The sequence below is a fragment of the Lotus japonicus genome, chromosome 1, assembly GCF_012489685.1.
Source record: "Lotus japonicus ecotype B-129 chromosome 1, LjGifu_v1.2".
NCBI classification, from domain to species: domain Eukaryota; kingdom Viridiplantae; phylum Streptophyta; class Magnoliopsida; order Fabales; family Fabaceae; genus Lotus; species Lotus japonicus.
The window spans coordinates 124,570,764-124,584,753 of record NC_080041.1 but is presented as its reverse complement, the minus strand read 5'-3'; the positions used below and the strand labels follow the sequence as shown (position 1 = coordinate 124,584,753).

The following is a 13,990-nucleotide window of genomic DNA, read 5'->3' as shown; positions in this document are numbered from 1 at the left end:
AATTAAAAGAAAATTAAGAGAAAAAAGTGAAATGATGAGGTTTTTGTTAATGTTACGTTCTTGTTAATCCATCATCTGCCAGACATTACAACATATAGTAAATGTAATAATTATTTATTAATTCTTGTGGGCTTCAATCAATTGCAGTTTTTGTTTTTAATAAAAACGGGCTAATTCATGATCCAGATAAGTGCATATATATGTAAGCCAACTTAATCATTTAAGTAATCTATTTATTTGGGTTTGGATATATGTATTGATTAGTGTGGACTGCAGTGTAGGCCTTAATCTATAGGCCTATGATGGGAAGGGACTAGGGTTAAATATATGTTGGCTAGGTTCCCTCTGTAATCACTGATCTAAACTGGCTTACATGAATTGTTTAAAATATCAAAAGCTTACATGTAACCAGGCTCTTCTGATACCACATTGTAAGCATAAATTGAAATCCATATATGATTATAGAACACCAAATAGAATGAGATAGATTGCGTACCTGACAAATCATGAACGAAATAAGGATTCTTGTGACAGTCAAGTGACTGAAAGTGACTAGGGCTTCCTCTGTATCTCACACTCCATTTCACAGCTATCAATGGGGCAAGCTGTGGAGCCAAATTAGATCAGTGATTACAGAGGGGACCTAGCCAATATATATTTAACCCTAGTCCCTTCCCATCATGGGCCTATAGGTTAAGGCCTACACTGCAATCCACACTAATCAATACAGATATCCAAGTCCAAATAAATAAATCACTTAAATGATTAAGTTGGCTTACATATGCACTTCTCTGGATCATGAATTAGCCCGTTATTATCAAAAACAAAAAACTGCAATCGATTGAAGCCCACAAGAATTAATAAATAATTATTACAGTAACCATAGCTTCTAGACCATGAGCTAATAGCATGGTAGAAATATTAACTAAAATAATAAACTGAAATAAAGGGTAATCGAAATAGGTTGGCTCAATGAATATAAGTCCACATAGAAGTGAAATATCTATCAATAACAGTTTAAAAAAAAAACTATCAGTTAGTTAGATCCCTTCAACAAGATGATAGATCTAAATGAGTTGGTTGAAGTTGACCCAAAAAGCCTGATTACATTTCATGTGGCCTAAAAATCTTGCAATTATGATGACTAAGTTATGAAAAGACTCACCACAACTTAAGTAAATCACTCACATGACGACTTAAACTCTAACAATGCCTGGCAGCGAGAGCCATGGCTCCATCCAACGGTTCTTCAACCTTCACATTTCCCTCTCTTCTCCCCCTTTAATTAACTAGACTAGGATTGCATGTGAACATAACAAATTAAAATCACATATATATTACAATGCAATGGATCTTATTCTGAATGAAATCATTTTTAAAGAGATAAAAAAATTGTAAAAAGAATTTAATGTAAATTCAACTTTGATTTCAATGACTATAAACATATTTAGCCTAAATAGTAGAATTTAAATGCTATCAAGTATCAAGTATCAATAATGGTAAAGGGTGTTGATTTGATGCTGATATTATGAATGTAAGGGAAATTAATTATGACCAGGTCCAGGTGATGTCACTTAACCTTTGTGCAGGTGCGCCTCAAAGTTTTGAAATTCCATTTGGAGTTGGCACTTGGCAGTTTATCGCACACACTTCGAGGGTTATGATAGCCAAGTCCATATCATGTCTCACCTGCAACAAACAACAACAACAACAGATAAATGGAATCAGGATGTTTTCCATTGATTGATGAGTTTGTGTTTTTAAAAATAGCTCTTAAAAGTCAAAACATATATAGAAAATCCAAATTCACAAAATACTATTTTGTGATGAAATGCTGTTGAATCTGATGAAAATTTCCCAGGGCGGCTAGAACTAATTATGATTTGTGACCTATATAGTAGACTAAATAATTCGTAAGTCAACTTTAATTGACTTGTGTGTTGTTTATGTTATGTTTCTTTTTAGGAATTGTTCATGTTATGTTGAATTGTTGATTACCAAGAAAGGTTACTACTGAACGGAATGCAAAATCTGAAGAAAGTTTCAATTAGTTGCAGCATGCCACTTGGCGGAAAACTAGACATAATAGCATGTCAAGTTCATATTTCAACGGCGTGCTTGCTCAACAATCATCAACAGATAAAATGTAACCCACTAATACAAAATGTTCTAATAATACTACACCTACCTTAATTCTTTCACTAAATTAAAACGAGCAGGTTGATATGTTTGTCCAATGTATTCAAAGTAAAAGTCCATTTTATCATATATTATTTGGTCAACGATATGTCGCACTGAGTCTTTAATTTGTTGGCATTGTCCATCCTAAGAAGCTGGCTGTAAAAGTACAATGAAATTGCTAAACTTCAATCTGATTCTCATTCAATAGCAAAACTCAGTACTTATACAATGACTCAAACACTAACACATTCTAACCAACTTGAAAACCAAGCCCAACTATTCCTATATTACAATAGGCCCAAGCCCAACTACAAACTAACACTGGCTTGGTAACAAAATAAAACAAATAAAGGGAAGGAAAAAAAAAAGAGAGAAAATAAGAGATTAGAATTTGTAAAATTTGTTCTGTGAATCATTGGCTTTTAATAATGTTTCCTCTATCTTTTTCTTTTTGGTCAACAATGTTTCCCCTATCTATTGATCTATCATATCCCTTCCGTACGGGGGTTTATTAATACTTTTGGTTCAACTCAATTCGGCCCAGCCCAATCCTAAACCCTCAATGGCCTTTCTATGGAAGTGATGGGCTTATAGTTTGAGATGTACAAGGCCATGTTTGGCAGAAAAAACTTGATTATTCCCAATTCACGTAGCATACTAGCATTTGTTTTTGAAGCCAGCATGGAAATAGATTAAAGGGAACCAAAAGCGGTTACATCAGCAGGAGGCTATGTTGAACGGGTACGCCAAAATTGGAAGAGAGTAAAGTACGGGTACGTCGTGGGTACGTCATGGGTACTTACCTGGTACGTACCCAAATGCATCGCCAAACAAAAAAAAACGAGGTACTTTTTTGCTACGTTGTGGGTATGTCATGGGTACGCCGTGGGTACGTTTAGGGTACGCCGGATAATTTAAATAAATAAAAATTTAAAAATGTTCAGAACTGTGTCGCTTTGATGTTTTTATTTACTCTAGTAAAAATTAAAAAAATTATTCTCAATTTATCTAAAAGATCAAAACCTAATTTTACCTTTCACTCTTTCACTCTATCATAATTGTGTCGTTTTGATATGTGTTTGAAGATATATGTTAAGGTGTTACATATTCTTTTGATGATTTTCATTAGGTTGTGATGGTTTTCATGTTGGCCTTTGATATGAATATCGGCCAAGAAATACGAGTATTGAACATTAGGAGATTTGATATTTTTAATTAATAATATTGTGGTAGAAATCATTTTATTTCTATTATATATATATATATATTTAAATAAATATATATATATATATATATATATATATAATTGGCGTACCCGTACCCTGTTTTTTCAAAAAATGTTGTACTCATACTCGTACCTGTACTGTACCCGTATTCGTGCAACATAGATAGGAGGTCAAATAGCCACATGCGATAACTCAAAACAACCTGACCGTGAACGAAAGGGTCGAACTAGCCAAACAACCTGCAACTTTATTACCCCTAGGCTGCAACAATATACCTAGGCCCCATGACCTCTTTCTTGGACTTTCATCCGCATGGGGAGCAGTTGCTTACTCCCGGCCCGACGTCTTCCACAAGTCAAGCAACCAGTTCAAACAAAAATAAGAGCGAAAGAAACAAAGTGAAAAGACTAATACAAATAGAAAATGACATAGCATTAAAGCTTAAAAACATTGAGGATAAAAGTCATAATCAATTTTTTTGGAGAAGCTTACCTAAGCATCTCATGAGTTTCTGAATTATAAATTGCATCCGCCAGGAATCGATTCCTGAACCTCCTTCTACCAAATTCATATGTTCTCAGCTCCTACCACTTAGATTATCTTACGAGGATTTGTTTGATTTACCAGCTTGACTACATTAATTGGATTTTTTATTGTCAATACAGTTTTTTTTTTGTCAAAGTCAAGACTTTAATTGCGGTTTGCAAAAATTATTTTGTTTACGGTGGTGGGTCTATAGACCCAAATGGCTTTGTACTTTCTATCCCCTAGTTGTCTGACAAGACACAACCATGATGGCCTTGAGATATTTCCAGAGAAGTTTCGTCTCATTGAAATTTCTTCACTAGTGATCAGCTGGTGAAAATAATCTAAAAATATGTTTGGATGGGTTCTTTAAAAATATAAAGAATTTAACAAGATTAACACAATTTAACAATTTAAGTATATTATATATTTAAATTTATTTAGAGAATATATTTTTTAAATAATCTATGTTTTTCAATCGCCTTTCTCCTTCGATCGATTATGTTCCTCGAGAGGGCAATGCATCGGCGAATTGTCTAGCGGGTTTGGGTGCGTCTCTGCAGTGTCCAGCTACGGAGCTTGTTGTTCCCCCTAGGGTGGTGTTACCTCTCCTGTCTATGGACATGGAGGAGCCTTAGTTTTGTTGTTTAATTTTTCTATGTACAAAAAAAAAATCGCTTTTCTCCTTCAAGTTCTCTTTAGCTTCTGAAATTTCCTTTTGTGATGATGGTCCGCTGATAAAGAGAGTGAAGCTTGATGGGGGCTTTGGTTGTGGGAGTGAGAGGAAGAAGATGATGAAAATATTGAAGCTTTTCAGATTTAGGGATTTTGTCCCGGGACTAAATTGACACTTTTAAGTTTTCCCAAAATAATTCCCAACATTATGATTAATGTGGAAAGTTCACAGTGGCACATAACTTGCCAAATCACCTTGGCCGTTAACGTTCACTAACGAGAACTAACCCAAGGACTAACGTGATTGACATTTTGCAACTTCAGGGACCACATGCGACATTTCAGTAGAATAGGGACGAAAGTGAAGATAAAGAGTTGATCGAGTTACTTAATTTGTTTGGTTGAAGAGAGAGATGAGAGAAGGTGATGAAAGTGGTGGCAATATGAGTTGGTGCGATGGAGCGGACCCAACCCGAACCGACTTGTCATTGGCCCGCCAAAATATGAGTTGGGTTGGACGGACACACTTTTGGTATTTGGGGTTCAAAGTCTAAAATTGCACTCATATTTTGATGATGCGGCGAGTTGGTCGCCAATAAGTTGAGTTCAAAGTGTCAACTCAACCCACAAAACAAATTAGCCAAATAGGATGACCCTATGGGCCAAGGCGATTTTGCCACTCCTATGAGTCATCTTACTTTTTGTTCTTCAAATTTGAAGAGAGTTTGAGGGGGAGAGAATCACTTTTGTACTCAGTTTACTTTTTTCTTTACAAAAAATGATAGAGCAAAGAGAAAACACCCCCAGACCCGGATAGAGCGTCAATGACATGTTGGGGAGACCAGCACAGTCACACTCCTAGGTAAAAGCGCTAGGGGATCATACTGATTTATAAACATTTATATTTTTATGGTAAAAATGTGTCATTTCATGTCAAAACTAATTTATCTCTTTTCACTTTCTATTCAATCTAATTGAGGAGAGAAATTTCACCTTATTATTTATCTTTTCATTGTCTTTTATCTATATCATACCAAATAACTTATAAAATATATTATATTTTTCACATATTTTTTTACTCATGTTTTCTCTTTTTTCTCTCTCTCCTTAACCGAACATAATGTTAAGAGGAATTATATGGTAAATTCTCTTCTAATAAGATGGAGTTTAAAATTGTTAATACTGTCTTAACAAATAGAGTTGTCTGGTTAATAAAAGCAAATGAAGTGCACCACACAACTATTGCATACCAATCTGGAAAATGATCAAAGGTTCTCATCAACTCCAAACTCAGCAATATTAGCAGCTGCAACTACAGCATGTGCACATTTAGGCGCCTTGAATTTATCTTATAATAAATAGTAGGCGTCATTTAAGTTTTTTTTTTATTAACTTAACCCACGAGAAAATATGGGTTAAACGAACTTGAATAACATACCAAACTCATCTGCCACCCCTAATTCGCATATCAGTATAACTGTTTTTTTTTTTTGAAACTCAGTATAATTGTAAGTATCACACGAATAACATTTAATGGAGATGAAAAGAAAAATATATCAATTTTGAAAGTATATAGTATTAAGATTCGAAGTGAAAGTGACTCAAACTAGAAAGCTCCTAACATCCCTTATTCTATATGAGGCGAGACCAATTGAATATACAAATTACCCAATTTTATCTTCAACCTCCAGCGTACCAAATGCATTGCGTAACTTGAGTATCATAGTGTTTTCACATGTACAACTTACAGCAGTCTCTACTCAAACAACGGAGAACAACCATCAAGCAGAATCACACGAAACACCACCAGCTTCATACCAGCATTAGCACCATTTTCACCATTGTACTCAAAGGGTACCAATTACACTTGACCTAGATTAATTCACAATTTGACATCCATGTTAATTTTTTTGTTTGACCAACATTAATTCGTAGGAAATGTTATTTAGGTGCTCTAGAATCGTTGATGACGACGAATAAGATACTTTGCAATAGAAATTTAATATGTTCGTACTTCAACTTTAATATACGTTAATTTTTTATTTATTTCTATCTCTCATTACATTTTATACTTTCTTTTTCTCTCTTTTTATTTATTTTTCATATCTCTCATTCTTTCAATTTTTTTTTTTTCATGAGAAGGTGTGAAGTGTGAACCAAACATTAACATCTTCCAACATGTTAGGTTAAGCCCAAAACATTATTAATAAATGAAGTTAGGGAAAAATAAATGAAATGAAGTGAGCCCTCGAGAAAAAGAAGGCACGTGAGACGATCGTAAAGGGCTCGCGTGCCTGCGTGCCTCACTTTACCCAACAAATAATGTTAAAGAAAAGGAGAGAGTGAGTGAGTTAAGTTAAGTTAAGGGTAAATGGACCCACGTAATTAGAACAAGTCCCATATGCTGACACATGTGTCAGTACTCTTCAGCTTAGAGACATGTGAATCTGATCACTTTCTTTATTTTATTTTTATTATCATTGTTATTATTATTCAACTCTCTCTGCCTCTCTAGTCTCTGCATACAGATGAAATAGGTTACGTGGTTTGCTCTTGGTGGGTTGACCCTCTCTAGATCCGTACAACTTTTCTTCCAAACAATTTCTTTCTACTTGTTGATGGCACGCACCCTTGTTGATATTGCTAATCGTTAATAAAGAAAATAAAATACATTAGAAGCATCATTTCATATAGATTTTAGTAAAAATGGAACATTTTTATAGCGTATATTGGCTTTGGCTCATGTGATGATGCATGTTGTAGACGACAGGGAGGGAGGGAATAAAGCTAGCTAGATAAAAACTTGCATTTCAAACCATCATTGAGTGGAGAATATCTCGGTCAAAGTAAAAACTATAATAGAATACTAACATGAAAAAATTATAGTATATATTGATTCCAATACGACAATAAAATATTTATAGCATAGTCACATACACACAACATCTTTGTTTGGATTCTACTCTAGACACCTAAAGTAAGATATATATATATATATATATATATATATAAGTATTGAGGTGATATTGAGGAAATTTGATAAAAAAGAGATAGGAGAAAAATAATGATGTTTAGGGGCATATTATGAAGTCCTTGAGAATGAAGATAATTGTTTCATTGAGGTTGAAATTAGTGGAGAAAGAATGAAGTTGGACCCAGAAATGAGAAACACTTCAAGCTTCTTTTTTGTAGGCTAGAGTTGAAGCTCTACAAGACATTAAAATGTTGATTACCGACGGCCGACAGCCTCGTCAACAATCATGAAAATGTAAAACGTTTGATTATTGCAGGCGGAACACTAAAGGCTAGAAATCAATTAGTAATGGGCTCGTCGACAATAATTATCAACGATAATTGTCGACACCTTAGACCATCAATGACTTCTTTAGGTAGTTTTGATGGTCGTCGGTAAATCGGTCCATTATTGATAAATCCTTGACATATGGTAATACGCGTTCGGTAATAGGATGCCGGTAAATATCCTATTTTTTGTGGGGTTGTCTAAATAACCCATGCGAAAATTTAGGTTAAATCACTCATTGCTCATGTGTACCAATCATGTTATAACATGTGTCTTTATATTATCCACCTCATTCAATAAAATTTTTAATTTAACATTTTCGTAATATTTAATTTATTAAATGATTTAATTGCAGAACAAACCTATAATTTTAAGATAATAGCAAAGAATTCCTTTTGTAAAAAAAAAAAGAATACACAGAGAATCCCTAATCACTTTTCTTCAATGCTCATCTCCTCTAAACCAATTTCTTTAATTTGTTGTTGAAAATGTAATGTCTCTTTGTGTTATCTAAGGTCAATTTGGATACTACATTGATCTTGGTCGGCTCTAAAATCATAGGAGATTTTTGAATGAGGCATGGAATGGAGCATGGTATGGAGCATAAGTTTCTTCAATCTTTGAATGTGGGGTTTATCTTTAATTTGACTATTCCAATAGAGGGGAATTCACAAGTTATTCATTCTTGGCTTATAACTCGGTATATTTTTTTCCTGTACCAGGAGAAGAGCGTTTTGGAGATAAGCGTGGAAGAAAATATTGGGGATTAGGGATTTCTTGGGTATTTTTTTAAAGGGGTTCTAGGCTATTATCTAATATTATAGGTTTATTTTGCAATTAAATTATTTAATAAATTAAATAGTATGAAAATGTTAAATAAAAAAGTTTGATTAAATGAGGTGGATAATGTAAGCACACATGTTATAACATGATTGGTACACTTGAGCAATGAGTAATTTAACCCAAATTTTACCATGAGTTATTTAAACAATCCCATTTTTTTGTAGTGTGGGAATAAAAATCAATTAGGTTCTCGTCAATGGTAGGGCAACAATAAACTTAATTCCAAGCTTCTTTAAAAATAAACTTGGTAAAAGTGAAAGGAACCTTTTGCCACATAACTTAGTTCTAACTTCTAACCGATGATGAAGGGAAAACCTCAAGTGCTTTAGGGGTTATCTTGGTAGGAATTTCCTTTAAAGTCAAATTATAATTCGCTATTTGGTTAGAAGGATGCATAGAGTTAGAGTGGCATAAAAAACTCTCAATGTGGAGAGAAAATGGGGTGGAAAATGCTGCATTATATTTTGAGAGAAATTAAATTGAAGCTGATCAAAGCTATTATTTAGTTGAGGTCAATCACATTAATTGAAAATTCTTTGAGAAGCTGCAGCTAAGCTTACAATAATAAACCTTGACTAGCACTCCCTGGCTGTTATAGTTTTATTAGTCCTGTCCAAAGTCTAACCCCAAAACACAAGAAAGCAGATAACGAAAACCCTCTCATCAGCTGCAATAGAACTGCACTGTCGGATCAAAAACTCCATTTGTCAGTCTTCACCTGCAACAGGATGTGCACCTTTGCATTGTTTCAGACAGTAGCCAGGAGGTTCATCCAAAACCAACTACAATAACAGAAAAAAATAATTATATATATTCCACTTTTTAAAATAAAAAATACTTCGATAACATACAAATGAAATAATGTGTTTCATACTTTCATTGAATAGTGCAATATACAACTATGCAAAGCATCTTAGAAAACATTTTTCTTTCTATCTATCTCTTCTGATAACATCACACTATATATCACATTTATTATTTATATGTCGTGTTCCTGAAGACTAGCTCAAGTGGTAAAAGTTAGAAGGTCATAGGAGTTAGGTGGGATGAAGGTCCATGGTTCAAACTCTTAGAAGAAACTAATATACTAACATTTACCTATAAAAAATATGATTTATATGTCCTATTTTCTTATTTCTCACAAGTGGTATAGGAGTGTACACAATCTTTATTACTGTATAAAATATTGTTCTATTCAACTCTACTGTCAAGCTGCTAAGTATAGACTTGCAGTGGTTTAATTTATAATAATGCAATAAAAAGTTAATTTTAATTTTTTCACTTCAAAACCCAATGTATGCAGCTACTTTTTCCCTGGAGTGGTATTTCCAAAGCAAAGCAGAAAGACAATGACCGCAGGTTCTACTTTCATCTCTCCAGCTATCCATTATTTTATCATTTCTTTTTTCTCTCAACTGTCTTGTCTCACTGTCTTTTTCTCAAGTGCTCTAACCCTTCTCTCCTCCACTGCCTTCAAAACAAACTTTGCAGCCTTTGCTGTCAGAATCCCTCTTCTCTCACTCTCTCTCCACCCTCTATTTCTCTGCAAAAAGCTTTTCACATACTTGGTCTTTACACATCCAACACACACACACCTAACCAAGTTAATTATCCACAGTAATAAAACCAAAAGCAACCAACAAAGTTAATATCTTATCTCTCTCTCTCTCTCTCTCTATGGACTTCCATCTGAAGCAATGGAGAAACCAGCATGAGTCAGAGGAACAACAGCATTCTTCAAAGATGCCAAAACTTCTCCCTGAATCCCCATCAACTGCCTCTGCTCTCCCTTTGTTTGTACCTGAACCCAACAGCAAAGTCAGCAACTTGTCAGATTCATCAACATTTCCTTCTACTACTACCACTAACAGATTTCCCAGTATGGTTTTTAATTCTTTTTATTTGCTTTCCTCATTTTGTGGCAGAAGAAAGTTTGCTTAGCTAGCTTCTTGAGTTACTTCACTTTTCAATTAAGTTTAACTTTCTTTCTCCTTTTGGATTCACTCCACTCTCTTACCCCCTTTCTGGTGTGTGTTTCTTTATTAGGAATGGCAAGTTACTTCAGCTTGTCTCAGTGGCAGGAGCTTGAGTTGCAGGCTTTGATATTCAGGTACATGCTGGCTGGTACCTCTGTTCCTCCTGAGCTTCTTCAACCAATCAAGAAAAGCCTTCTCCATTCCCCTTCATTTTTCCTCCACCACCCACTCCAACATTATCAACCTACTTGTAAGCTTCTTCTCTGTTTTTCACTACATGTTCTGTTCCTTACTCTGCTACACACGATTTTCCACATGATGTTTTCTAAAAAATGACTTCATTTTTCGTGTTTTGAGATTATTCATTGAATACCCCAAGTACTTTTCTTCCTTATTTTCACACGACAGCTTCTGTTATTTCGATGAAAGAGATAAAAAAACAGCAAAGTTTACATTCTTAAGGTAAAGGGTAGATTCAGAGCATGTTTGTTTGTTTGTTTGTTGCATCAGTGCTGCAGTCCGGGTATTGGGGAAGAGCTGCCATGGATCCGGAGCCTGGCCGTTGCCGGAGGACAGACGGCAAAAAGTGGCGGTGCTCGAGGGATGTGGTGGCCGGACAAAAGTACTGTGAACGCCACATGCACCGTGGAAAAAACCGTTCAAGAAAGCCTGTGGAACTTCCCACACCAACTAGTGCCGGTGGTGGTGCCGGTGTTGGTGGTGGATCTTTCTGTGCTTCATCCTCCACTTCTTCACCGCCTCTGGTCACTGCCTCTATGAAATCCCCTTTTGATCTCCTTCACCTTAATGAACGGTAATCTTCCTTTCTCTTTCTCACACAGTGTATGTCTGATTTGGAGCTTGTCTAAGAGCAAAACATGTCAACTCAGAAACTATAATTTGACATGTTGAGTTTAGTATTGACAGAAACAACATTTTATTATACTGCGTTTAATGTGGACCAGTGACGGATCCAGAAATTTAATGTTGTGAGAGCAATATATACATATAAATTTGTAAAAAAAAAATTAACATATACTATTAGAGGTTATGGAATTTTTTACTAAAGCGGACACAAGTGAAATCATTTTTTACTAAATGGGTCATAAAAAATCATACTTTAACTACTTAAGTGAGGGTATTTAACAATGTGAGATACAAGTGAGAGCATTTTTTACCAAAGAAAGTATAAAAAACCACATATTTTTACTACTCAAATTTTTTTCTAATGATATTTTTCAAATTCAAGTGAGGACACTTGCCCTCATATGCTTGAACATAGATCCGTCCTGATGTGGACCTATGTTGAGTTTAATCGAAAATCAAATATACATTATTTCTCCCTTAAATGACTAGTTAGCAAAGATAAATAGCAGCCTATTATTAGCTAAGATTTTGCTTTGAGCAATGACAATAATAGTAATGAGGTACATCTAATAATGGGCAATCACCAAGTGTGAGATTTGCTTTGGAAATGGGTGACTAAAATGTTACTTGTAAGTGGGCTTGGTTTTAAGTTGGTGGGACATCCTTTGCTTCAATTATTTCTTTTTTCCCCTTTTGTGTCAATCTTGTCTTCCAAGATGACATTCAAAAAGTAAGAATTTTGAATTTGATGGGTTGCCAGCTGAAAACAAATAAATACTAATCAAAGCAGATATGTTCATACTTGTGATCACTGACATGTAGCTAACTTGGTCTGAAATTGGGACCCCAATGAAGGCATGGCCATTATGTCTCAGGCTTTGACATAAAGATTTAGAATTTAGATTCTGCTTAAATTACCCACAACCTTTTTCTTTCCAAACTAAATTTAGAAGTCATGAACTATGCTGTCTCTATGTTCTACAGTCACAATTTTGTTTGTTTGTTTGTGTTCACACCAAAAACCTTAAGAGCTAAGTTGGTCAAATGTGGTATTGTATTGTCTTTAAGATTTCTGAAATGAACATACTCATATGTGAGTGTAAAGAGAGAATTAGGTAATTACATTTATATGGAGGAAGGAGAGAATCACGAAAGACCTTGCGAAGAGATGCGGGAGAATGAATTTGGACACTTTTTTCAGGGAATGACCTACTCAGTTTGCAGATGCTTAGTCAGTTGGCTAGAGTTCCGACAACATGAGTAACGTGGTCAGTCAATCAATCCATAACGGTTCAGCTTGTTTAAATTTTGAGCAACTCCGCCTATGTTGTTGTATCATAGCTAGTTCTTAAGCCCACATAGAGGAGAAATGTTGTGTTAGGACTACAGCAGCTAACATAAAACTGTGATCCATATATCTGACATCACTTAGTGAGATAAGATGTTTGTTGTTGCCATTGTTGTTTGTTTAAATTTTAATTTGGGCAGCATTTTCATGTGATATTTATTTGGTGGGCCCCTATGCATGTAGTTCCTCTGGGACCAAGAAAGAAGACAAGAGCTTGTTTGAAAGTCAAGATCATGTGAGTGGGGATGGTAGGTCAGGTGGGCATATGCTAAGGCATTTCTTTGATGATTGGCCAAGATCACTCCAAGACTCTGACAACAACAACGCTGAAAACAATACTGGGAGGGTGAACTCTTCCACATGCCTCTCCATTTCAATGCCAGGAAACACTTCTTCTTCAGATGTGTCATTAAAACTATCCACTGGCTATGGTGGATCAGAGGATCCGGGCACTAGAAGTGAGAATATGGGCATGGAAGCAGAGCAGGTGCAGTTGAATTGGGCCGGAGGATGGGCTTCTTCGGGTAATCATTCAATGGGAGGACCACTTGCAGAGGCACTGAGATCATCCACCTCAACTTCCTCACCCACTAGTGTTCTGCATCAGTTGCATCGTGGTTCTGGATCTGAGACCAGCTTCATTAGTTAGCACCTAAGTTTAGTGATTTGGTGGACTAATTTAACTTCCTGTATTAATATTATTTTTTCATTTTCTTGGGGTTGCTTTCCACTATGAGCATTCTTGGACAAGGGACATGTTTTGTATTAAACCTATGGTATTGTATGGACCACGTTTGTTGTTATTGGGTGAGGTAATAGATATTGCATTGCCTTCACTTTTGTTTGATGTGATTAAGGAATGCTTGCTAGGTTGACCATCAACATTTCAATGTCTTATGTGACTTCATTTCGTAAATTTTGCTAATATTCACTTTGCTAGTCATGTGTTCCCAGATACAGGATATTGTTGAAAAAATAAAAAATTCTTCAGCTAGTCATGTGCATTGTGCAAGACAAGAATTGCTTTACTTTGTCCAAGTCCAACCTT

General features: G+C 35.2%; 1 protein-coding gene across 1 annotated transcript; it reads left to right on the top strand.

Annotated features, from left to right (window-relative positions):
* The first annotated feature begins 10,229 nt into the window (after positions 1 to 10,229).
* Positions 10,230 to 13,778, top strand: LOC130730228 (growth-regulating factor 3-like). The gene is made up of 4 exons (XM_057582175.1): positions 10,230 to 10,630; positions 10,798 to 10,977; positions 11,238 to 11,541; positions 13,126 to 13,778. Exons 1-4 carry the CDS (start codon positions 10,429 to 10,431, stop codon positions 13,589 to 13,591), a joined length of 1,152 nt encoding a protein of 383 aa, XP_057438158.1. The 5' UTR covers positions 10,230 to 10,428; the 3' UTR covers positions 13,592 to 13,778.
* Positions 13,779 to 13,990: the final 212 nt, after the last annotated feature.